The sequence below is a fragment of the Ascidia mentula genome, chromosome 4, assembly GCF_947561715.1.
Source record: "Ascidia mentula chromosome 4, kaAscMent1.1, whole genome shotgun sequence".
NCBI classification, from domain to species: domain Eukaryota; kingdom Metazoa; phylum Chordata; class Ascidiacea; order Phlebobranchia; family Ascidiidae; genus Ascidia; species Ascidia mentula.
The window spans coordinates 52,498-79,834 of record NC_138569.1 but is presented as its reverse complement, the minus strand read 5'-3'; the positions used below and the strand labels follow the sequence as shown (position 1 = coordinate 79,834).

General features: G+C 40.1%; 1 protein-coding gene and 1 pseudogene across 1 annotated transcript; both read left to right on the top strand.

Annotated features, from left to right (window-relative positions):
- The first annotated feature begins 903 nt into the window (after window positions 1-903).
- On the top strand, window positions 904-19,900 carry LOC145897145 (BCAS3 microtubule associated cell migration factor-like). The gene is made up of 20 exons (XM_082985327.1): window positions 904-1,073; window positions 1,206-1,257; window positions 1,665-1,829; window positions 2,436-2,520; window positions 2,672-2,732; window positions 3,214-3,398; window positions 3,457-3,533; window positions 3,600-3,683; window positions 3,804-4,031; window positions 4,091-4,354; window positions 4,464-4,591; window positions 5,117-5,256; window positions 5,460-5,702; window positions 14,848-15,040; window positions 15,092-15,545; window positions 15,606-15,718; window positions 15,777-15,893; window positions 16,237-16,361; window positions 18,429-18,626; window positions 18,716-19,900. Exons 1-20 carry the CDS (start codon window positions 982-984, stop codon window positions 18,811-18,813), a joined length of 3,102 nt encoding a protein of 1,033 aa, XP_082841453.1. The 5' UTR covers window positions 904-981; the 3' UTR covers window positions 18,814-19,900.
- LOC145897146 (guanine nucleotide-binding protein G(i) subunit alpha pseudogene) lies at window positions 11,673-13,589 on the top strand (annotated as a pseudogene).
- Window positions 19,901-27,337: the final 7,437 nt, after the last annotated feature.

The following is a 27,337-nucleotide window of genomic DNA, read 5'->3' as shown; positions in this document are numbered from 1 at the left end:
GTTGACACAATGCCAGCAATGTTACTTTTTAGAAGAACCAATTTACTCTTTCATTAATGGCCCCAGACTTATTTACCTACATGAATATATTTCAATATTGGAGAAACTAAGAATTCCAATTCAATCGGCAAAATTTATTTGCTGATTAATTGATCAGATTGATGCTTTACATTCTGCAAGTTTTTTGGAGCATTTTCTAAACATAATTTATCACTATATCATCAACATAAAGCGTATTCCGCTTAATGCAGAGCGAAATCGTCATCAATATTTTTGATTGCACAAACAATACGTTACCTAACGTTGATTCGAGAACTGCAAACAATTTTGCTGCTTTATGTCGTCACAAAACAAAGGGGTGGTGTAACCTAGAAGTTGTCACGCTTGAACGATTGCTAAGGTTTTTGTTTACTATTTCAGACGAGAAATTATTCACTTAAACAGCTGATTCAGCAGCAATGACAGAACCTATTCTTTGGTGTTTTTAGTGCTTACAATATTGGTCAATTTAGTTATTGACTGTTAATTACAAGGGATGTTTTATGTACATTTTGGATATAAAAGACATTGCCTGGATGCTTCAAGCAAACATTTAAGAGTATTTGAAACAAATCTGACTTTATCTTCAAGTAGGCCTATGCCTATGTAACCAGGCCAGCCGAACCCGCTGATCTCGGGGCTGTTTTAAGTGGCCTGCCGTATAATTAGTGTGGGTGTATTTCCCAAAATATACCAGTTGTTGTAGACATTTTCTGAAAATTAGCTTTTATGAGCAGGCAGGCTTTTAATTTTCAACCTGGTTTAGATGCTAATAGAAGGATATATATAAAATTTTTACGAAAGCATTGTGTTACCCAATATGATGTGAATATGGTATTTTATTTTATTGGGAAAAACAAGACTGTAACTAGCTTTCTTACTGCCTAAGTTTATGAAACAGCCTTTATGCTGCAATATTAGTAGAATTTTCTTGGAGGAATTATGTCAGGCTCTGCAGTTAGCTTGGAAAAGATGGCTGTCCGAAGAAGATTTGATAGTAGTGGTGGTCGAACGGTGCTCCCAGAGCCTGCTAAGTAAGTCCCAAATGTTTCTAAAGATACAATTGTGCATTTAATTTGTCTTATGCATTAATGAATAACATAAATTCTTAGTCCTGTCATGATATTGCATGTTTTTTAAGCGATGTTTCATTATTTTTCTGATAGTGGCAAATCATATGTGGAGAGTGTCTTTAATTTCATCCATGACTGGAGCCAGGTAATAAGTTCTTACATTTAATAGATGTTGACAGATATGTATAAAGTAACCTTTAGCATCTCGGCAATCTCTTGCAGAAATCCGAGTCCCATTTTTGCACAAACTTCTGGAATCCTTAAACCAGAAGTTTGCTATAATGATTTTGACCTTTTACATGCAACAACCAAGCATTATCAAAGTTGATTATATTGTTGTTTTTTCACTGAGCCTTCTGTTTCTATAATTAAACAGACCGATGAAATAGCTGCATACATCTCCAGAGTCACAGGTTGCTTACTTCTGGCACATAACCTTGTTGTTGTGGAAATCTTAGGGCCACATATAAAGTTTTTTTGGTAGTTGTATAATTCTTTTATTTGTTTTTAATCATGTTCAGTTGGTTAACTTTTATACTGTGATGTGTTTAGGTATACAGGAGTTCCACGGCAGTGGAAGAGAAGGAGGTGATAACATCGGCCAAGTTCTTTAGTTACCCTGATATGTTGGGATATGAAGAAATTGACGAGCTGTCTGAACGCCCTTTGCTGCTCGTGTTGGGTTACTCCAATGGAATACAGATGTGGAATCTCTTGGTTGGTTGATTCCAAATTTTTTTTACTTGCATGCTATTGGAAGTTATATGATGTATGCATTCCACCCACATACAGAAAATCTACAAACAAATATATTAAAAGTGAATAATATAAGTCTGAGGTCGAAGGTGAAAATTAAAAATATGAAATTAATGAGTAACACAACAAATTTTTATGGTGATGAATGCAATCTCAGCATTTTTGTCCATTCTATATGAAAAGAATGTTGTTTTTTATTGCTACTCCCATGTAAATTATAATTTTTGAACAATAAATATTTAATTACCCATGTTATTATTATTATTGTTTTTGAAACTTAATTATATTTTTAATTTTTTTTTAATCTTACTCGCCATTTCATCTTTTTATCTTTAATTAAGATAGTTAGTGTCGCTCGTTGCATAGCTACCTGCACACAGGACCCTTCTAAATACCGTTGTTTTTCTGAAAAATTGCCTGTAGTATTTTTGCCTATTACCGTCCTTGGTTAAAATATTCATTGGGAAGTATTTATGCTTCTGCAGCAAAAGCAGTAATGATTAGAAATGTTTAAAATATTTTTGCATGTGATATATCAAAGTTTAACATTGAAACTTGTATTTCCAGAACACTGGTGAGGCACAAGAGGTTTTTTCTGTAAGGGAGGGCCCAGTTAAAACAATGTGCATTTTACCACCCCCACCCCCCACAAGTTAGTAAAAACTATTGAAATATTTTAATCTCGCTCCTTTCGGCAGCTCTGTTGAAAGTCTAGATTTGGTGGCACAACATTTTCAAAACCACTATTCTGTTTTAGACTTAGTATTACTTGAACTTTGTGTAAGATATAATGTTTGATACAGATTTGATTGATGCTATACAAACATCTCGACCACTCATTGCTATTTGCATTGCGACTGACAGGTATTTTTCTTGTTGGTGTTTGTCTTGAATAAAACTAAAAAAAAAATTTAATTTTTCGTAAAAGTCTTTAATTGTTTTTATGGTTTACTGAAGTAGATGGTAAGTTACCAATTCTAATTTAAAAGTTTCAATTAATTAGTTTGAACACTATATGGCCCTCAATCTGAACCCCACTTTAATGTGTAGCACAGCTTCCACAAACCACCTACGTCTTATCAAATATAAATTATTGCACAAATGTGTGAAATACCAACTTTAAACATTGTTTTGGTCGCAGTATATATACATGTACCAGTATGATACCTAAATAATTGCAATTTTATAATGTATTGATTAGTTTGTCCACACCAAACATTCTATATAATGTTCCTGTGTTCCTCTCATGTACTAGTGGTTAAGAATAAAAGTTCCTTACTCAATATTGTGTTATGAAGTTGTACAAACATATATTTTGTACAGTTGTTCAACTTGTGTATTTTAGTAAACAGTTGTATGCAAGTGTAAGCATTCGTTCATTGCGAAATGGAGACCAGCTGATGAGACTACAATTTCCATCTGATGTAGTCAGCATGTGTGCTGGACCTGCACCAGTTTTCCTGGTTGCTCTCCAACATTCAATCCATGGGTTTGATTTACGAACTCTAGAAAAAATGTTTGTGATAAATGGTTAGTCAACAAATAAATTGTTACCTAATTTCCTGAATTTGAACAATTTTTGTTGTAGGATGTTTTAATGGATCTTTCTACAGCCCCAACCCGACAGCATTGGGTAGAAGATGGCTGGCATATAGCCCTTCATCAGTAAGTGCCACAAACATTGTAGGCAAATATTTTACAATTAAACATACAACATTAAGTTATTTTTAGGTGGCCAACAGTTGTCAGTCACAAGGTGGCGTTGCTGGGGACGGAGCACAGTCTTATGTTTCTTCAGTGATAAACGCTGCAAAGGTTTGAAAATTACTGTTGACATAACCTTTGCTTTCAGGCAAAATTATGTCCAACAATTGATTTTTGCTTTCCCAACCAGAGAAAATGCAAACATAATTTTGCTTAAATTTATTTCTTCAGACAATCAGCAAAGGGATTTTTACATTCGGCGATACAATGAACTGGCTTGCTGCAAAAAGTCACATTGCAACTGCCCCATCAACTGAAGACACGTCGCCCAACGCCTCACGTGACCGCTTGTGGGGATCTCGTAAGTCTTCGGTAACGCTTGGTAATTCCGAACGAGGTGGTGAGCCAGTGCCAGGGCTGGTGACAATTGTAGACATTGCCAAGATGTACGAGTCCAAGGTATAGCTTAATGTGCATGGGGTCAAACATGAATATTAACATTGCTCTTTCTGCAACAGGAGAAGAGCGATCATAATGGCCACACGGAAGCGGTAGAGATCTCATCCGACCCCGAACCTTCTGTGGTCATCGCACACTTCATGGCACACGTTGGTCAACCAATCACATGCCTCGAATTCTGTTCGTCAGGCCGTATCCTAGCAACCGCGGACACACTCGGTCATTCTTTCCACGTCTTCTCCATCTATCCCCATCCTGGGGGTTCCCCGATGGGTGCTGTCCACCACTTGTACACCTTGAAGCGCGGGGAGACGTCAGCACAGGTAAAGTATGTGATTGTAGGCGAATAACCGTGGAACTTAGCCACTGTCTTACGATAAAGGAACGTGTTTTCAAGCCTATTTCGTATAAATGTTGTTGTTGTCCATGCAGGTTCAAGGGCTGTGTTTTAGCTGGGATCGGAGGTGGCTTGTGGCCAACACACTACGTGGAACATGTCACATATTTCCTGTGGCTCCATACGGGGGAAGCCCCTGTGTTAGAACCCACACGTCCGAGAGGTGAATACGATGTTTTAAAAATAATATGACGTAAATACTGTGATTGGTCCAAACCGAGGGGATTTACCCAACACAACGTGTCAACCTATATGAGCAGACTAATTTATGTTTGTATAAGCTGCAGACAGATGGCCACTGTTTCGACCTAAAAGGTCTCATCAGTGCAGCTGGTGTGACTATCAGACAACTTTGCTGACCAAACGGCCAAGCAAAGACTTCCACTTTGTGGTGACAATCACCGTCATCCGTTGGGCACCAAACAGCAAAGTCGTCTGATAGTCACACCAGCTTCACTGATGAGACCTTTTAGGTCAAAAACAGTGGCCATCTGTCTGCAGCTTGCACAATTCATATTATTGGCTCCACTTTGCTTAATTTATGTTTGTCTGATTACCTGAACACAATCCTATAGTCAAATATTGAAGTTTGAAAATCACTTCTTTCAAGCTTTGTGCGTGACAGGGATTGTCGACCCCTGTCCTATAGGGTGGTTTGTAACCCCCCCCCACACTTTGTGTTGTTTAGGGTTGTAAATCGTTCAAGCCGATTTCACAAAAGCGCCGGTTTAGACGAAATGGAATTGTCAGAGACTCAGACCACACCTGTACACCGCCCTCTAGTGGAAAACCCTCCATCGCTTCCACAAGGCGTCCTTGGATGGCAAAGTAAGGTTTACTATCAGTTGTCCACTGCGTTCTAGTTCGGTGGGAACACAAGAATATTAACCCAGGACGTTGATAATTGTTATAAGGAGCCAAGATACGGTGGCAACATTTATGTTTACTGATTTGCTTCTGGACAATATTGAAGTGTACCAGTTTTGACGATGATTCTTGTGTGGAAGTCTCATCCTATGGTTTCTTAACAGCTCAACATCGTACATTGACCTCCCGCTCATCCGCCTCCTCCTCCAATCCTCGGCTCCCTCCCTTGCCCCACCCAGTGGTTGTAGACGCCCTGGCCCACGTCCGTCCCTCACCCGCCAATGTCCTTCCGACCCCCCAGATTATTTCGGGCGATGGAACGACTGCGTCATCACCTCGTCATACCGATGTCGTCATAGCAACGAGGTTTCTTAATAGAAACGGGTGCGATATCCCCTCAAGATCAGGTTAGTTGAGTGTTTTTTTACCTGGTCTAAAAATACCAGGGATTTGAGGCTCTGGCTTTTCTGAAGAAAAAAAACTATTTATTGCAGTTGTTGCATTGGTGAGAGTGCAGTCTATATTATCATCGTCAGTATTGTCATCGAAAATTTGTCAAAACACGTTTGCCTTCAGCCTAAATATTGACTGACAGCAAAATTACGACGCAAATGAGCCGAGTGAAAATTCAATTGTCTCAACCAATTGTGATGTAACAAGCTCTGTGTCTATAAGGCGTGGCTAAACTGACGCCACCATATGCAAATTTATGTGAGGAAATTATGACATTAATGTTAGAGTGGGCATGCTGGGGACCTTTTTCCAAGTCGGAAACCGGTCGGAGTTACAACCCTGGGGAAAATGCAAAAGCGCAAAACACAATAAATACATGCAAGGTTTAAACGATTTAAAAGTTATGCCAATCAAAATAAAGAATAACGTTATATACGCAGCGGACTTAATGCAAATAGCAAAATAGTTGATGATTTTTTGGTTTGTCACTGAATAGCGGCGCAGGCAACTTTATGGGGTACGTAAGCTTCCCCAACAACGTATAATATGACAGGGGCTTATATTTGTACAAGCGATTTATTGAAACCTATAAACTGATAGGCGCATTGTGTATCTTGTCGTCATGACATGGATGGCAGCGTACGGGTTGTAACTTGATGAAATCATTGTGGGGCAATGGTGTATTTGTGGAACAGAACACCACTGACTCATAAACTCCATCTAATTATGCGGGGTGACAAAAATAAATACAATATAGTTGTTCCATTTAGAAATAATTTAATAGTGTTTACAGAAAAACCTTTCCTATGTACGTTTTTGTTAGCAAACGTTTGAACAGCATCCGGACGGAAAAACCAAAAAAATAAATTATAAACTAGCTTTCTTGATTTCAACTTATTCGTATTTTGTTAAAGAGGTGGAATGTTTCCATTGTCTTCTTTTGATTCGTGTACTCTTGGTTGCCCAATCGATCAGATCCTTTATATGTTTTTGTTGAATTCTTACCAAGGCAGGTGTTTTCTGCGCTCTGTTTCCATTATTTCGCGACGTTCCCTTGTGACGTAACACTTAACTTGATTGTCGAAGGGATTGGGCGCAGGAACAGATTTTCAGATATTCTTTCATGTTTAAAGAATGCTGGCCAGCATTAGTTTGGTTGGTTGGTGTGAAGTTCTCGGAGTCTGTTTACTTCAAACTGTTAACAAACCTACTCTAGAGGTAATGACATGATAATTGAAGCGATGTTCTCTTTAAAAAGCGAGAGCTTAATTCAGGTTGCGAGTGAGATTCTTGTTTAACGAAAGACACGAAAAGGTTGCACGGAATTGGGCGAATTTAATATCGCCACTTCAACACAGTTCATGTTTTTGAAAAAAAAGTAAATGTGTCTTCTCGCGGCTTGGCATTCATCACAAGATTGGTCGTTACATTATGCCTTGGGCGGTGTATGGTAAAGTGCAGATAAGAGGCCGATTATTGAAGAGATTCGACGCGGGTTATGTAACGAACATGTTCCAGTTAGAATTTGGAGGTGTACATTTCAATCTATAGTATATCTGGTCAGGTAATGCCGCTTTTGTTGTACTCATGTCTGACAAGTTTAGAAAATAATCAGCAATGGTTTTTCAATTTTTGTGTTTTTGAAAAAAAAAGTCGTTTAAGTTGCAATGTTTGTCATTTTACTGAGATCTGGCCTATTTTAAGAATGTTTTGTGTTGGTATTGTTTATACCACATGCTGTTAGTGGGCCTCCCTAACGAGGTTTTATCTATAATAAGTAAAAACATGTGTGTCGTCAAATCACGTGACCAGTGACGTATAAGTGGGCGTGGGTTGTGTGTTCATATTTGGTAGGTCAGTCTGTTTCATGTTAAGGTGCAGCAACTTCCACCAAAATGTTGATTTGGGAGATTATTTGCTTCAAGCATCTTTCCGGAGTTATGACATTGCAATCTTTATAAATGCTCACCTGGTACTGGAGTTAGGTCGCGTCTGTGGGAATATTACTGCGAAATGTTGTTCGTAACTTTGTTGTAATTCTATCAGAAGTCGGTCCGGGAGGACATCTTTCCTGCTGTATTTGTCAGTTTTTAGATATCCCAAGTTGAAACCTTGTGTTGAAATGTTTTGCGGTTGAAAGCTAAGTATAAGTTTCTTCATATGTCACCAAAACTAAAATTAAAAGTTTATGGAACACACTTTCTGTGTCTATGATTCGCAGAACTGCTTGCCCAAATATGTTGACTCCTTACTGTTGGTTTCCATCGTCATGTACTGGTTAGACAAACTTTGTCCTCGTAAATTTGTTAAAATCATGCGATGGTTTCATAATGCGATGGAAACCCCATTAGGACTTCTTCCTAAATATAAATTGAATATGTTGTAACTAATACGCCGTTTACTCTTTGTCTGACTCAAGTCTTTGGCGTAGGGCTTACAAACCGTACATTGGCTTACCAGTCCCATGTTAAGTCGATAACTTTATTATAAGGAATGGAATCAAACGAAGTTTTAATTCATCCGGGTTAGTTATTTTAAAGACTGGCCAATTGGGGTTTACCGCAAGCTCACTCGGGTCCGCAAGCTCACTCGGGTCCGTTTTGCATATTTGCTTGCAAACCATTGTGTTTAACCATGTATGTAAATTGCTGTTAGGGTTTAATAGTTTAAAGTCTCGCATTGCCACAACTTTAGGCTGCGAACCGTTGGCATGGATGAAAACAAATCCTATCGTTTCCCCATGTGCGTGCAAACCTGCAACACCCTTCCTGTTACGTCATATACCCTCAGTTACATGAGACTTGGTGTCAATTGTCTAAAAGGTGATGTTGCCTTGTGTTAAGTTTGATTTTCTCCTTGCTGAAAACTGAAACATTTATTATTGATTGAATTATATTAATTAATGTTGACAAACAAAATTGCCCCGATTTGCTACAAAAACAAATCTCTTATCTTTTTGTTGGTAAACGCTGGCTTCCTGCTTATGGTTCCCGTTGAATCGTGTTTCACTCGGACTATGAAGGTTGAGAGGGGCTCAAACATGATTCATTTATAGTCTTAAACAAAGTGTGCACTATTGCAACGCGTGCATTGTAGCTCTGCTCACACACTCAGAGCGGAAGTGTTGAGCGGCCATCAGAGGTTGGTGACATTTCTATGTTCCCGAAGCATTTCGTTATTACTCTCTTTCATCGTACTTAGCTGGTTTTGTCCCAGGCTTTTAATTGCTGCCCATTACCGAAAGCCTTAGCCTGCGTTGTTCGTTGAATTGAGAAGACAACCACCAGCTTTCAGCAGATCTGGGACGTTATCGAGTGGTTGGATCGGTGCGCGTCTGTCTGCTCATTAATAATGTAAGCAGTGTAGGATTGGTGTATGTATGAACGCTCTCCATCGCACAGCTTTGTCGCATGGTTATAAATGTGCAACGATCCAATGGAAAGCTCTCATGAATAAAAATAGTAAGAGTCTGAAGGGATGCCGGTTTTGTCCATATTCCAAACATTTGTTTTGTAGCAAAACTGTCAACTTATTTGGTTGGAACTGTTATCGTTTGGCTCAAGATGCGCAATTTCCTGATGATTGTCAGTTTTGAACACGTTGCGTAACATTCCACACCGTAAGCAACTGGGGCTAATTAGTGTTACTTGGAAAAGCAATGCATTGACGTGCCAGAGTCGAACACAGTATGTCTCGAATCAAGTTGTCATCCCCCCTTGAGGTTGAGACAGACAGCGTGAACATGGGCGTGGTTGCTTGACTCGGAGTTTAACAAATAATTTTGATTATAGCGACCCGTGGTTCGGGCTGCTGATCGTTATTATAAGAAGTTTTGTTGTTGTAGGAGAACAAGCATTAAAAATCAGTCAGTGTTTTAATAAAATTCGCAGAAACAGCAACCCCAGTTTCTTACTCACATGGTGTCTGTATATCAATGTTGAATAAATTGGTTTTATGTTGGTTTAAAGATTTAAATCTATGATTTCTATCTGTGCTACTTTTATAATCGCAACATTTTTGAGATATTTCGATAGTATTTGCATATTGGTGTTCAATATATCCTTTTGAAAATATGCAAAGGAAATCCAAAACTTCTTCATTTTTGTTGTTGTGATTTTCCAGTGAGACATTTAAGGGAACACGGACGATGCTTTTAAGCGAAATATATTTGTCTCACTTAATATATTTGTTCACAAATACATTTGTCAAGTCAACAGATGATAACCTTAGAAAGATGACTTTTCATCAATTTGGTCCATAGTAAGGAAATCACAGGGGATAGAATTGAGAGTGTTTTCCAGATTATGTGATAGGAATTTATTGAGTTCAAACACTTACGTTTTGTGTGGCTTGTATTATCTGGTGGAGTGTTTGCAGTAGCCGACAAACTGGCAAATTTAAGTTTATGGTGGTTGTGATTCTTATGGTATTACCACAACTTCACATTGCATGGTTCTGATAATTACGATCAAGCGAAGCCGTCGCAAGTAGAATGTTTCAACATGAGGTTTGATTTTAGAAAAAATGTTCGAGTTGACTTTGTGTTGTGTTAATCTAGACAATGGTCGCACTATTAGAAGAACATCATTGTTGCGTCTTTGTGATGGACAAATGTCACACATTACCTTCTCCATTATAATCAAATCCCTGATTGGATACCATGTGGAACATAGGGACGTAGTGACCGAACAAACAGATATTTAACACATTGTGTTCAACTTCGTACAACTCTACACAATCATGTTTCGTTATAAGTCCCAAGAAACATAGTTGGTTCCCTGTGGACGGAGAGAAACTCCCTCCCAATTTCTTTCTTATCTTGCCTCGCACGTTTCCATGGTTACGGTCTCTGGGGTGTGGATTTTATGATTTCCACATTGTGATGGAAACCTTCACGTGGTTCATTGCGGGGAGTCGGCCTCGTGTTCGGCGCAACCCTTGTCAGCCGTCTCTGTGTGATTTGGGATTTGATTTTTTGTAGTTAATAGTTTCTAGTTCGTGTTATTTAAGATCTTTCATTACTTTAAGATGTTTTTGAAACTGCAAAAAACATAATAACAAAAATTGAATTTAGATGTGAGTTGCTGGTGGCGTCCTACCAAACCGTATTTGCATGCAATGCATTAAGAAGCGGGGGAATTTTTGTACTGACCAAGTCAAAGTTTGGCACAAGCCTCTACAGTGAATGTTACTAGAGTTTGAGTAATTTGATAATAGTTGAATCTGGCCTTGGACAAAAGTCTTCACTGTTGCTCCTGCGTGTGTGTAGAATTTGCGACCGACATGGACCCATTTTATTTCAGTTGGTTTCGCTTTTGGTATGGCATGGTTTGTTGTAAGTGTGTGTAGCGGCCTGCCTGTGTTCATTGACCGCAAGGTAATTAATGTTGATGTTTTTATTAAAATGTTGTCACCCTTTTCTCTGCACAAACAGTAAACAGTGGACCAACTAATTAAAGTTCATTGAATTGTCATACGTGCATCTGCAACCTGAGCTGCACAGTCAGCAAAATATCATTGTTCGAACGTGCATTGTTGTTGTTAAGCCGACTGCTGGCAACAGGCTTGTCTGACGTAGCTCTCTCTGCCAGGAAACTGGTAGACGGGAAGTCGCACGCGTTTTGCTCTTCCACGCGACTCGCGCGGTTTCTCCGCACATGCACCTATTAATTGACGTTAGCGTGTGTGTGTGTGGACCACTCCGTCATACTCGCTCGTTACAAGCCAGGAGCAGCTATTGCAACGCCCGGCGCATTTATTGGGCGGAGTTTACTCCCTGCTTTGCCAGATATGTATTTTAACAGGGAGGCATTTTATAGTTGAACAGAATTCAAAGAAGGTTTAAGGCAAGTTACGATGTACTTTGTGTGCCCATGTATGTTAAAACTAACTGTTTGCCCTTCTTTCATCTGAAATGCAGCTATTAGGAAAGATCTGTTTGTGTTTTACTTTGGCTAAACTCCTAACCGAGCAAATAACAACATGGGGTGCGCTGCCTCCAAAAACGAAGGTGACCGCGACGCTAAAAATGCCTCCAATGCAATTGATAAGCAGTTGAAAAAGGATGCGGACGCGGCGCGGAAGGAAGTCAAACTCCTGCTGCTGGGAGCTGGAGAGTCAGGAAAAAGCACAATCGCAAAACAGATGAAGATTCTCCATCAAGACGGTTTCTCCGAATCTGAACGAAAGACGTTCAGGCCGGTTGTGTTTGCGAACACGGTCCAGTCCATGGTGGCGATACTGAAAGCCATGGATTCGTTGGGAATCGAGTTTGGGAGCAGCGACCGCAACGAGGATGGGAAGAAGGTTCGGGCTTCGGCTTCCCAGATGGATGACATCGATCTAACCACCGACATTGGAAGATCACTGAAGGCTTTGTGGGATGACGACGGAGTGAAGGAGTGTTACAGTCGGTCAAGAGAATATCAACTTAACGATTCTGCTGCTTATTACCTAGACGAACTTGAACGATTGTGCGATTCCAGTTACATCCCAACCGAGCAAGATGTTCTACGAACAAGAGTGAAAACAACTGGGATCATTGAAACCACCTTTGAGTACAAAAATCTTAATTTCACATTGATTGACGTGGGAGGACAGAGGTCTGAACGTAAGAAGTGGATCCATTGCTTCCAGGATGTCACGGCCATTATTTTTTGTGTCGGTCTTTCCGCTTACGACCAAGTTCTTGCTGAAGATGAAGAAACAAACAGAATGCGCGAGAGCCTCAAGTTATTTGAATCAATTTGCAACAATCCGTTCTTCTCCAAAACGTCAATGATTCTCTTTCTTAACAAGAAGGACCTCTTCGAGGAGAAAATCAAAAAGTCCCCTCTCAGAATCTGCTTCCCAGAGTACGAGGGGAAGGATGAGTACGACCCAGCATCAGAGTACATTCGGGAGCAATTCGAGAATCAGAACAAGCACGGGGACCAGAAGGAAATTTACACCCACTTTACTTGTGCCACAGACACAGGCAATGTCAGATTCGTGTTCGATGCAGTTTCGGACGTTCTCATGCGAAAGATCCTCGACACGGTGTTCGGGTCAGGTTAGGGCCAAAGAATGGGACCCTTCTCGTGCCTTCTCAATTCACACCGACTTACCAACGGTGCAGACAATAATATTCGCCGCGGAAAATTTCAGAAGAAGTTTGAACCAAATTAAAAGCGGATATTCATGTTCGGTTGTTGGAGAGTTATTTGCTATCTTTGTGTTCATTTTCAGTATCATTGCTGTGAGTTTGTGTAAGCGGCCCGACCAGCGTTCACCAAGTGAATTGGCTGATACGCAGTGTGGTGTCGAGATTATGTTGTATTCAGCAAGAGGTTGCATCTCCCTCTATCTAGTGATTTTACAATCTGTCGTCGCTCTACGGCCAATGAATGGAAGCAATCGACCCTTTATCTGTAACTTGAGCATTTTTTATATTTGACGTTTTTGCTTTTTAAGTTATTTTTAACTTCGTACCGGGGCGTGCTTGCTGTGCATTGACAATCACATGATGTAAAACTCAGCCATCGACTCCAAATATAAAGCATTGGACGTAACTTAAATACTCACGTTATTTTTGCTGTTGTTCTTGTTGTCGCTACTATTTCTATTATTGTTATCTTTCATTCCCCATCAGTAGTAAAAATTTAAAGGGAATTCGTTTCAAATTCTTGAAATTACCGAAAAGTAATTAATGTGTTTTTATTCGTAAGTTGGTCACATGACAGTTACATTTCAACCCAACTGTTGTCTCCGATTTATCCCCACTCGTTGCTGATCGCTTTATGTAAAATTTCGAACTTTTGTCGATATCTTTTAAAAAGCAATAAAATGTCATGAAGTCTTGGTATGGGAGATGAACGCAGCGCAGACAAGAAGAAAACCTGTTGGTTGGACTACAGGCTAATTAGCTATGGTTATATTTTTAATGTTGCGGGTTTCACTGTATATGTTTGTGTGCATTCCGTTCAAAGTATGTTTCTTATATTGAAACTAGAACTGTGTGGGTTTAAGTACGCGAGATATCTCCCATACTTGCTTTGACGGTAAGAGGCTGCTGTACATGGCGTGCGTCATTTATTAACGGTGCGTTGACTTCCCTCTTAATCCAAGCTACTTTCCGAAGTTGTGGACGCCTTAACCGGCTTACATTGAAATTTCGGCTTTCGACTTTTGATCATAGAGACTTGGATCGATTCCAACGATTTAAACTGCAGTGTGTAATTTACATGCGAATTGTGCAGTGCGAAAACACAGTCGAGCAAGCGCATATTTCAGACTGTTGTCAATCATCGCAATCCCTACCCCCTGCCACTGTTGTCATGACGAATCTGCTGTCAATGCTTTGTGGTCTCTAAACGTCGTGTTGTTTACGCTTTGATTGCTTCAAGAATTTTGAAGGAAACGGAATAATATTAAGTTACCAGGCTTAGAACACAGATTAGTTTCACATCAAATCTACAGTTAAGGCTTATTTTTCCTTGTTTTAATTTAACGAATAATTTCGATCATTTTGGTTAATACAAATGAAATTTGATTCCCATGTGATTATTGTGCAACAAAACCCTTGTTTTTTTCCACTTTCGAACATCCTGATTCTTTCCCACGCCTATGCACGTTGTTACGTCACAATGGTGATTGGGAAAAGGTCGCGTTGACATTTGACTCGATTCATCTCGCTCGGTTTGAATGGCGCCACATTGTGACGCAACAATTAGGCGTGGATCTGGTCGGTGATGGTTCCCGGCGAACAGTTGCCAGTTAACTAAACGTTTTTTGTATATTTAGTGTTTTTTCAATTCAAGGAATATATTGTTTTTTGGTGTAGGATGAATACAAACGCTCTGTGCCAAAAAACACCTAATAATTTTTTTTTGCACATGGCGTTCTACGGTACTAATAGCATTAGCTAACAAGAACCGACCGGCTTATTTTTTGTGTGCGTAAATTATGATAATGTTTAACAACGTTTTCCTGTGTTGTTGAGGAGGACAATTTGGGATGTTAGCTATGCATGGTAACTCCGGATTACTTAACAGCGGCCCATCGGTTTGTAAACTCAATCTACAGTAACCAAATTCCCACAACCTTACTGGTTTGTCTCAGGGACTGGAGGTTCGGCATCGACGAAGAAATCGATGAACAGAAGAGGGTGCCAACGCCTCCTCATCACCAGTTCATCCGGGTACCTTACCGAATATCTGCTGGACCCTCGACCCCAACATGGCCTCCCGAAAGTTTCGGATGATTCTCCAGTGGAACTGGTCGCCACCCCGTGCGTCTGCTGGCCCCTTCAAAGGTGTGTTACGTCACTTTATACTTGTGATTAATTTAACGGTGTCGGTCGCAGGTCAGCTTCGTGGGGAATTGTGTCCCTAACCCTTTCCCCACGTAACCCTCTTCTGCTTGCCGATGACCTCCTACGACGTCACCACGAGTCGATACGATTGCGTCACAAGCCACGTCACGAGTCGGACATTCACGCTCTTACGTCATCGAACGGGTTTGTTTCGATCCCTTTAGTGTCAGATGATAATAAAGCGGCGCTACCACCAGTGGGCAGCAAAGGGGTGCGCAGTGAGCAACCAAAGTCACGTGGTTTGAAAACTAAACAACTAAACAAAGGACAGGCGACACCTGGTGGCGCTGTACCTTACAATAAGAAGGATGTTAAGCTTGGAGGAGTAGGAGGGCAGAGCAACGGATGCGGGAAGACGAAGAAGGAAGAAGTTGGAAAAGCAGTTTCCAAGTTTTCCGGGTTAGATTCAAGGACTGCGTTATCAGATGAAGACTGGCCCTCCCAGGTACCCCTTCTACTGTCCAAATAATTTCTCCAGGTGTTTTTTAACTGAGTGTTGGTTTAGGTTGAGATGGTGACACACGATGGGCCGGCACGACGGCTTTGGATGGGACCGCAATTCCATTTTAGAACCCACCAGTCATCCGGGAACACACATGTTCTATCCTCGCTATCGAGGTAGATGCCGAGTGCGTTGCTTTATCTCATCTGCCATTCAACATCTTGTACTGTTTAGCGCCCTGTTGTCTCATCAGCAGCACCTAGCGGATTCGACGTACATAAACGGTTTACCGCATGGTGGCACGAACATGGGAGATCTTTACGACGAAGAGTTGGACGTCGATTCCTTGCCGTAAGTGTTGGAAAATCGTGCAAGATACTCCGGTTAGTGCAGCGCTAATGCAGTCTTAGCGTCGTGAGGTAGCGAGTCGTCTGTCGGTTACATCGGGATTAATTTGTGTTGAGCAAAACGGTATCCGACGGTTTTGAGGTCGGGGGTTACCCTTCCGATACGTTTTCATGGTAGCATAGTACAAGCAGTAAGGTGTATTGTGTCAGGGAAATATGTTCAAGAAAGATTGTACCAAAGAAACAGAGCAGGGAAACAGAAGAAAGTTCGTAAGGCAGCTTTTTTATATTTCATCAGTTTTTTATTTTTCATCCGTTTTTTTATATTTTATCCATTGTTCGTTCAGAGTTCACCCAACACGTTCCGATCCAGTGCCTACACCAGGCCCACGGATGAGTGGTTTCCAAGACAACGGAAACTTGATTGGTTGTTGCAGTAGTTTGTCCCGCGTGACGATCGAAGCGGGATCAGGTGCGTTAACCGCAAGGTGGCGTTGTTGGGTTACGGATTACTGCATTTTTTGTATGTAATGTGAGGACAGAATACTTGCTAATTTACAATTTTTAGTTTTTAAACATTCGATCAAAATTTCGTCGTTCCGTCTTCTGTGAAACCAACTTGATTTAGGTAATTTCTGGCGTTGCGTTTGAAACTTTAATCTGAAATAAACTCTATTCCTAGAACTCCAAAAGGAGTAAAAAGACGATCAACTGTGGGATAAACTAAACTCAAAAAACGCGCTTGACATCATTTGTTATTAAGTTTGACATTTCTAACCCTAACCCTTAGCCGCCCTGCGTCAACCGGACATCACAATTTACCTGTCGACAAATTCAGTCGCCGTGATTGTCACCAATTCTCAACCAAACTGTCTCGACCCCCCTCCCGATATATTCCGGATGCGGTCTCATTTGATTTTAGCTCGTGCTAAATGACTCCATCACTTCACAATCGCCCCAAACCTCTCCTGCCGCGCGTCCTCTATTATGACGTGACAAGGGGAATGCGCTTTTCACCAAGCGGAGTGTTGTTTTAATGCCGACGCGATAGATTCTACTTTTCTTGGTTGTAATAGTCGAGTTAACGCTTTGCCTTCGACACAACACCTGTTAGCCTGCGCTACTCGATGCTGTCTCCCACTCGATCCAGTCATCATTGTACGCTTGTCATTATCAAGTAGCTGTCTTGTTGGGTGTTGGTTTTGTAAGCATGCCTTCAATCCTCAATAGTTCGGTGATACAACACACTACCCCCGCCACGAAACTACTGCGCACGCGAACATTCCGTTTACCGGCCTTCTTACCCGATGAGATTAAAACTTTTTGTTTGTTTTGCTCTAACATATCTTATAAACAGGGTTACTGTCTTCCGCTTCTGAGATTTGTTCTTTTTTTGTTGATTTACCTGTGGCAGAAATGAAAGAATTTCGTTGTAATTAAATTGCGTCACTTTTTCAACGTCACTGCTTAGTTTGTCTGGACAGGTGGCAAACCTGAGTGTAGGTGTTACGGTTCATACCGACCAACTATTTACTTTTTCACGTGTTTGCAAACAACTCGGCTTCCATGCTTGGTTAGTAACGAAATCACTTCATTTGATAAGTTTGCTCTTTTGAAAGTTTTGTCAGCGAATTCCACCCACTCTACAATAAACTCCTCACCCCCGTCCCCAATTGTACAGAACAGTTCGAACTTTCTTCTTCCAATCTCATTTGGCGAAGCAAATTTCGGTAGAACTTGTCACGATCGAACCGGAAATTAAAGACTCGACCCCGCGCGAATGTTTACTTCGCTACCGGAAGTGACGTAAAGCCGCCAGCCCACCCTATTAGCTTGCTCGATGTAAATTCAGGTCGCCCTCAGACGGTTGGCGCTAATGTTCAAAAGACAACGCGCCGTTCCGGCCTCCATGGGCACAGATGTTTAATTTGGCCGCCTGAGAGCGCGTTGTTTCCGGCCGAAGTCGCTTCAAAGCGTCGGTCTCATTGTGTCGGTGTCGAGGAGGCGTAACGTCAACACACTAAGGTCACACCTTGTCCTCCTCGCTGCTCGTCTATAATTAAATAATCACCGCATGTGAGGGAGGCCACTTTCCATTTCAAAATGCCGCAGCCCTTTACGCTCAAATCTTATCTAGTATCCGTGACCCCACGCCTGTTCACCCTTCAACGCTCTTCAAAACGCACCGGGACGAAAGAATATGACGTCACCAAATGAAGTGTGACGCAACAGTGCTGTGCAATTGTCGTATTTAGTTTTACGTTCCATTTTGTTTGTGCTGGGGGTCACGACCACTAGCTTTTAAGAACCAGCCCAGAAAAGCTGGAATAGAAAATGTGAATTAATTTCTCCTCATTCGCTCCCCTTTTGGTTTAGTTCCAGATAAAGTTTCTTACGTTATTTTTACAACCGTTGAAATAGTTGTCCTTCCTCATCTCCACATTGAACTTTACCCAAACGATGCAGAACATTAAGACTGTTGAATAGGCGAATGATTAAATGTGCGTGGAACTTTTATTGACATGAAATTGGATTCCAGGTAATTTTGACAGAACATCACAAATGCTGGAAGTGAGCAATCTGGAGTCGATGGAGGAACGGAATTTTCCAACCGAAAAAGTTGTAGAGGACAAACTGAAGGAGAGGATTGCTGATGCAATGGTTGAATTAAACAGGGGCAAAACCAACACTAAACCTATAGCCACTGAGCTTGTTACTAGAAACCGCAGTGTATCAGGTGAGCCTTTCTGTGCATTTTAATACGTTGGAGATAACGTTTTGGTGCTAGAGTCGGTGCGTGTCCATACTTCAAGTTTATTTCTTTAGAAGGAAATGATTTTGAGTCGTTGGGAATTGTCCCTGGAAGATTTGAGTTCAACAACAACGAAAACCATGGCATGGTTCAACCTCCGACCTACGACTGATCGACGATTGTTCGCCGAAATTTCAACTTTACATGTCTTGACAAATATTGGAATGTTGTTGTTTATTTATTGTTTGTCATCATAAATATTGTCAAGTAGAAATATTTTGTAATTTTAGCGTTTTGAAGGCGACAAAACCTTGAGTATATTTTAATGGTGTCGGTGGTTTCTTTCTTTGTGCTGTTGTGCTGGTGGATGTATCACCCAAATTTGAGGAAGAAAAAGAAAAACAATGTAACGCCAGAAAATTTGGACGCACGAGGGCGCAGTGGTACTCTGCATTCCAACAAGCGAAACGCATTTTCCAAACATTTCAGTGCAATATCCAGCAACCTGTTTTCTGTGACGCCCTTTCAAAATCTTGTTTCAAAACTTTGGCTTGCAGCTAAAATAATTTATCTCGTCTAATTTAACCTTGAAGAAATTAAGGCTTTCCTGTACAAAAACTTTTTACCAATTTGAAAATGGTGCATCCCCTTTTCGGTTCCGTTGATGTTTTTGCTGCTCATTGAAATCACTTCACTCAGGTGGGGGCGCCCTGGAGCGTGTTTGGGAAAAAACATGTAAATGCTGAAATGTCATGGTCAGCTGGTGATTATTACGTGTGCTTATACATGGATACTTTGTGTGTAGGAAGAGTCTCAACCCGTTGGATGCGTTGATTTTTTTTTTTGATTCCTGTTAACTAGAGATGACGTCACGTATGTTTTGTTCCCCCCCAAACTTTTCCCGTTACATTTTTACGAAGTTTCGTCTGATGTCTGCTTGTTATTTTGCGTGTAGTAAATTCGGATCTTTCTGGTAGAAAGACTGCGTAAATTTTAGCGATTGATACAGCATGACTTAAACACAACTGATTTATGGATAACGAAAAAAACGAAAAATATTTTTTGTTGGCCGTGACCTTTGTTGTAGCATTCCCCTCACACTTCATTGTGTGCAAGATTCCCCTCACACTGCATTGTGTGCAAGCTTCCTCCTGACTCATCTGTTTCACTTCGAGTTTATTTTGTTTCGTGGATAAAAATTAGTTTGTATTTTTCAGCTGTGGAAGAGTATTATCATAAATATATGGTTTCGGCTTGTTTGCAAAGAGCAAGGATACGAGCTTGCCAAGCTGCTATCAGGTTTTGAGGCCAGATAGAAGTTCGTTAACATGACATGCTTATCAGTCAGTAAAAGTTGGGTTGGTAGAATTAAATGGTAAAAAAGATCACGTTTTCAAGCCAAGGAGCGACTATGTGCCCTCCATCTCTACTGGATGTCAATGTAATATTCATTAACCGACCGTCTTGGTGCCACATTAGCATGGTTGCCACCAGTAGAGAACTGCAACGAACGTATTTACACCTCGGGCAAAAGTCAAGGCTCCGTGCACTTTTAACTTCTACGATTAGTTGCCCACAAAAGCCGATTACTTAACAGACGACATTTGGTCATAACTATCTCCTCGGCTGTCAGCACTCTCAATCGAAATCGTATCAAACTTCAAGGAATGTTTGTGTGAGAAGGATTATTCGGTTGTTTGTGGCTATTTTTAGTGGCTGGTTTGTGTTCATGTAAATTTGAGTGACCCTTGATTGACCCCACTTGTCGGATAGTGCAAAAACGTTTTGTTTGAAAATCACGTGAGATTAAAACTTAAACATGTAAACTTTATCATACAAAGTGCAAGATATTGGAAAGTTTGGTTGGGATTCCTCTGAAAGTGTGGTCTTTGTTGTTCACCAACTATCTACCAGGGGGTTTGTTTTTCTTGCTGTAGATTTATATCATAAACTTGTAAGCGGGTCGTATATTTCCAAGTAAGTCGTATATTGGCTGTTATTACAGTCATACGGATTTCGGCGCCCAAAGGCGAAACGCCGGAGAAAATACGAAGCAATTTTGTCACCATCGCTTTCACTTTGAGCGACGCCTCCATGATATTGTTCTTGTTATGTGAAGAAACTCTACCTGGCGTTATTGATGCAGCGACAAATCCCCGGAATCAGGGCTAGCTTCGATGACACCGATAGTGTCGTAATGTCTGCATAAATAGTGGCGATGTCGCCTGTATATTGTGATTAGTGTTTGTGTTACGACGACATACTACTTTATCCACGGTAAGCACGGGCAAGATGACGCTCACGATATTCCTAATCTCAATATTAAATAACCGAAAAACGACGGCCAGAAGGCGCCGACGGGACGGCATCGATTCAAAAGTTAATCGACCAAGAAGATCGCGTCACTTGGCTGTACGACATTTGCACGCTTTGCACAAACATGTAAACAATGAACGGTTGCCGAGAGATGATGGTTTGGCGGACTAACTGCCACTGACGTTTCAGCTACGCCGAAATCCAGATCTTAATCTTAAAAACGCCCTGGTATATGCAACGGGGGGACGGTAAATTATTAATAATTAACTTTGTGAATTACCACCTTTTCTATTTGGGTATGTTTTGTAGAAAAGTTGATGATTATGTTGGTTTCTATCACGTTGTTGTCTTGCTGTTTGGAACCTTATTGTCACTTTTTCGTTTAATTTTGAGAAATTAACAATAATTTATTCGGTCTAATTAATTGTGGAACTGGAAACTATAGGACAACTTTGAAAAGTTGATTTTCTACAGCCGTCAAAAATCCTGGCTTGGATTTTTCGGCAACATCTCGTCGATCACTTTAAGAGTCTTCCTACCATCTCAATGCCCAGCATTCATACAGCAGTCTCCATGCGTCAAATGTTTATTGTTGGTGTTTCGTAATCTATCCTTTCCCCGATACGAGCTGTCAATGCCCTGACAGACAGGACTGGAGGCGTGAAAACCTTTCACTGTCTCGTGTCGGTAACCCGGTATAAATTTGTGGATTTGCGTTTTGTTGTGAAACGAAACAAGCCTTGGCCTGGTTGGATTCTGTCAGGCAACCGAACGCTTCCAGGAGTTCTTCTGACGCAAGCTGTTGATTCTTAGAAGCACATGTTCAACAGGCTGATGCTGATGCTTCCGCAATTCTGACAACTTTTGTTGAGAAGGTTTTACATTAACTTATTCAATCGGTCGAGATTTTCGTACAAAGTGAGAGTAAGAGAAAAGCTTGTGGTGTGTTTTTATCTGTTGTGATGTAGAGGAATTTACACGTGTAGCTGAAAGAGGGTACGGAAAGTTGTTCATCTCAATGTGAGTTGATTTGTATCCTTCAGAGTGTTGGTGACCTTGAAAATCTATTCATGTGTGTTGGAATATACACTGGGATTATTGAAACCGATTGTATCCGAGTTGTGCTTTTGATGCAAATTTGACCCCAACCCTTGATCAACATATTTTCCAACTGTTTTGTCAACTTCGCTTTCATCAACTCACGCAAGCATCACAAGAGTTGAAGCATTTAAATTTCACTTTATTGTAAAAGTTACTTTTATTATTAATGAGATGTCTTGAGTTGGAAAATTTGTCAAACTGAAACCACACGGCTGCCAACCTTGACACAATGTAATATTTGTTATATTGAGGAGGGGATAACGTAGTTGTATGGCTGGCTACAGTAATTTGATGAAGTCTTACGCACATAATGACGATACTTGGGGGGCTGAAATATTAATGTTTGGTGGTTTTTCATTTGATTGAAAATGCAAAACAATATGTTGTGTTTACCGGGCGGTGGCGCTGTTTCCACGCAGGGCATCGAAAATTAATTTAATGAAAGAAAAGTTAGTGTACATGGATTTGGATTTTTTCCCCAACGTTTATTGAAAATTCTTTCAAATGCGGTCACATACTTAATTTTTATTGAACCATTTACTTATTCTTGAATTACCGTTGTTGTTCCGTTGCTACAGGGAAACAGACTTGGTGCATGTAGTTTTCATCATTTCATGTTTTCTTACTTAATCTGATATATTGATTTAATATTCACTGTATTTTTTTATTAAGGTATAGTTCCTATTAAAAACATTCAAATTAATCATCGGTTTTGTAAAGTTTTTTTTTTATTGTATGAAAGAGAGTTCCTTACAATTGATTTCTTCCTTTTTCGATTTGGTGTGTGCTGGTTAAAATTACGACGTAATACTATACTATATGGTTGTACTACTATGGTTGTACTACTATGGTTATACTACTATGGTTGTAAGTCCATGTTAATGACTAAAACCTTTATTAAAGTGTAGTGAAATCGCAAGTACATATTTAAATGCACAAATGATTCGTCCAAATATATTGCAGGTAACACTAATTTTGAAGCAATTACTATTCGTTTGCAAAAACAAAATGGCGAATGTTGGATTTGAAGGTCAAACTTTATCTCAACGTGAAAGTTACCAGAAATAGTGTGAATTGCTTGATCCTTTTCATAGGACTTGGCATGATATAAGGTTTATGGATCCGCGAAACCAATTTACTTCTTAATGTTTAACAAACATCAAGATCGTTATTTGAAGCGAATATTTTGACGTTTAATGCTTGGGTTCGTGTTTGGGTTATGGCCTCTGTATGCAACACCATATATTTTATTCTTTAAAAACAGAGTTATTGAGGTTAACTTATTTATGTGGAAACATTATCCCGTTCATTTCTATGAACTTTTAAGGTCGATATCGAATAAAAGCAACGTTTGAAATTGTGGATGTATTAAAACGGTTCAGGACTTGATAGATCCGAGTCGGCGTTAAAAAGATTTGCAAATTACCAGCTACCTGTTGTACTTTCTGCTCACAACTTCAATAATTCATGCAAATGAAATTTCTGACGTAACGGATTTCACATGACGTCACTCGGTTGCTGATTGCATTTAAAAGGTCGCCGCCATTGTGACAAAACCCCATAATTACAAGGACAAGGACAGGATGTGGCACTGGACATATGCAGTTCCCCTCTTTGCATTTGCGCCACCAATTGCGGGTTATTAAACATCACCATCTTGCTAATTTTGCATAATTGATGAGAGACAAAACTACACTTGACGCAATTGATGCTGCGTCACTTAAAATGTGATTTAATTTTGTTATTGGTTTATGCGAACTCGATATTTTCGAGTCTACTTACGCTTTGCTTACCTGATATTTATTGTATTTTGAAAATACTGATATGTATTGGTGGTATGGGAATCCCATTTGATGTTTTTTGAGATTCCACTTCAAAACGTCTCTTTGATTAAATTAGTTTCACTTAGTGACGTATTTAACGCAAAGCATGGGTCTCTGAAAAAACTTACTGTGGAGCAGCTTGTCGTGTACCCGTCCATTGCGATATAACAGATTATCAATAAATGCGTGAATTTGGATAAATGATAAATGTATCCTAGCAACAGATGCGCGTAAGACGTGGTAGATCTCCGGTGGTGGTTGCGACAATTGTGGCACGCGATTAAACGTAATTTGCGGCACCCGTATCAAGCCAGCCGACGATTATGTTCTTACTGGTGGCGCCAAGCTTCTATCCTAACGGTCGTGACCTCCTTGTAAAATCGCCGAGTCGTTTAGTGCGTGTTTTTCTAGTGGATGTTCTTCCACCACACGTTTGTTTTCTTGTGAAGTCTGGCTAGAGATTTCAACAAACCTTTTCCTGTTGATTTTGAAACCCGTTTAATTTATTTGTTTTAACCATTCTTCATGTTAAGGCGTCACAAAGTTCGTTCCATGAACTTCTGTGTAAATGATCCCTAATCAGGTTTCCTTGTTAGTTTAGTTTTTCTTGTCAAGATCAATCTTTTCTCAAAACCGTGTGCTGTATTTTGACATCTATGCTATTTTTGGACGGTTAGGATATTGGTTAACAAACAAACAATATATCAGGGGTGTGTGGTGGTTGTAGATCCCGGAGCTTTAATAGATCTGCCCCATATATGCAAATCGCACGCTTAACTATTTCATGCTTTGAATTCTCATTATTTATGTTAACTAAACAAATACGAAGAAACATTTTAGCACAAGCAGTTGTTTGAAATGCCTCGCGTATCGTGTAGACCCATAAGTTTTTAAATCCTAATTACTCTTTCCATGATAATAATGGTTTGTGGCTGCTTTTTGACAAAAATAGCTTTACATAAATCACTTAACAAATTATACGAAATGCTACATTTTATTTTCTGAGGTTTAACTGAGGTTGTTTAAACACTTGCCTGACCAGTATATGCTACTGAAATATAATATTGCATGCAGTCATGCATGGCTAAACAACACAGGAACATTTAATTCCAATTCCTAAAGCAGAAAATTCCTATCCTAGCTCCTAACGCGCCATTATTTACATGTAGATGTTTGTGTTCAAACAATGCTGTCTATATAGCAGGGGTTGCGAACTTGCTTTTTTATTTAAGAAAAAACCACCGTACTCTGTTTGTAATTGTGTTTTTCGAGCTTACCACCTACTTATGTAATGGCCACCTTTCAATAGAGAGCGGTATAGAGCAGAAGTGTTGAGACTCCGACACAGGTGAAGACGATCGACCCGTCTATAACACATAGCTTGACCGTGGTTGGTAACCTTGGTAACAAGGGTTCGAATCCCGGTATGGTAATATTTAAAATGTTGTTCGTCACGGTCTGTTGCTCGCGGGTTGCGCCTGGTATTGGTTTCAACATTCCAACTCATTATTACGTCATTTTAGCGTCATAGTTGTGGGCTCATCGCTACCGTATTCTATTTGCTGGGGGGTTAGAAATATAGCTTCGTTACCACGTTTATAAAATGGTTGCATGGTTGCTTGTTTTGATAACCAACAGACTTTGTGGAATTATTAATTGTAATTTTTCAACAAAATTATTTGCAGATGTGAATTTTCCATTGACTTGTTTCGCTTCGGGAATAAATCATGATGGAATTGTAATTGTGGCTTACCGGCGTTCAGGTAGGGTTAAGGGGTAATTTTGTTCAAATATTTTTCTAGCTAACTTAAGAATGATTTGAAGGAATTCTATTGTGTGGGCGCTGGACTTGAGAACAATTTCTGGTTTTGATAAAAGTTTTTCCAACCTTTTGAGTTGAAACATTTCCCCAGTGGTGATCAGACAAAGATGATCTTTGCATAAAAAATTCATGTTGGGTGAAATTTTGTCCACTGTTTCCATGAACAAACGTCAATGACGGACTTTCTTTTGATGTAACTTTATACACGGGCATAAAAACGTATGAATAATCATTATATTCTTTCCTATCTCTAATCGTATGAGAGTTTCATTCGTTATCGTTTCCAAAGAGTTTTCCTTTTGTGGTGGCTGCAGTCTTACATAAGAAGAACTTCACCGGTTGTCCCTAATTGACATCACCTAAAGATAAATTTAAAAATTTTCGTGCGCAAAGAACATTTTTAACCGAACACTTTATATTTCTGGGAAGGTTAAATAAATTAAATGACCTGGATCCCAATTTCATCGTCGTATTATCCCATTAATAACCCTTCAGTTAGGAAATGTTCACAGATATTCATAGGCTGTCGTAAATAAGTGCCATTGAGCAGTACTAGAGCGTTTGGATCCCTCGAACGAGTGTAAACAAGCTTGGTAGACCAACAAGCGTGCTTCTCTCCCGTCATCACCTCGTTATATCGGAACGCGAATATTAGATCCAGAGGCGATAATCTGCACTGATCGTCGCTTGCGCGTTCGCTTCAAGGGTCCTCCTTTACACCTCGTCCGTCGAGTGTTCGCATCGGCGTCGGTTTGGCGCCGCAACCACAGCCATCGTCGGTTTTAATCAAGTGAAGGGTCGTTCACATTTCCCACGTGCCAAGCACTCCCCATACAAACATCGACTTTTGGCGGATCATTAGGTTTAGGGTTCGAATCCCACCGGACGCCACGTCTGCCTCAACGACGCCAAGTAGGCTCAATAAACGCGCGGTGATCAAACACACCCTCAACCGCCAATTCCAACTTTAATTTCACTTAATTTATTCATGCTTATTGAATCTGTGATGTGGAATTACGCCACACCAGCACAATCATCTTTGTATCGGTGAGTTTAACCTGTGTAGGAATTGATAGATTTAAAGGAAAAATATGCATTGTTCGCAATAAACATGTGACTTAAAATTCCAGGAATGCATGAAGGTCAAACCTTCTGTTGAATGAGCAGGAATGTATGGGGCGGTTACTGAGGCGAATTAGTTTTTTTTTTGCGTATTTAGTCAGCTTAATTACTTGGTTGTAGGTCTTGTTGAAAATTAAGTCGAAAAGGCAGCAAAAATTTCAGGCAGTATTTAAAGAAACATAAATCGTTTAGGAACCCATAATTATTTGTGGTTCCATTCTGGTCAAAACTGGTTGCTGGACTCCTTGAGGCATTTGTTCAAGAAAGCAACTAAATGCAATTGGGTTTTGCAGAAAAATGAATGTTTAGAGTTAGAATGTCTACAAAAAGGATTCCTTGGACTTTGTTTGCAGGTCCTTGAGTTCTGACCAAATGTATTTTGTCACCAATTTGGAAACTTAACACAAATCCTGGTTCACAAGGGACTGCAACGCAAAACAGATAGAATCTTACAGAATGTGTGCAAATATACCCAGAAGCGTTCCTCGTCAATGTTACTCTCTCTGCTGCCT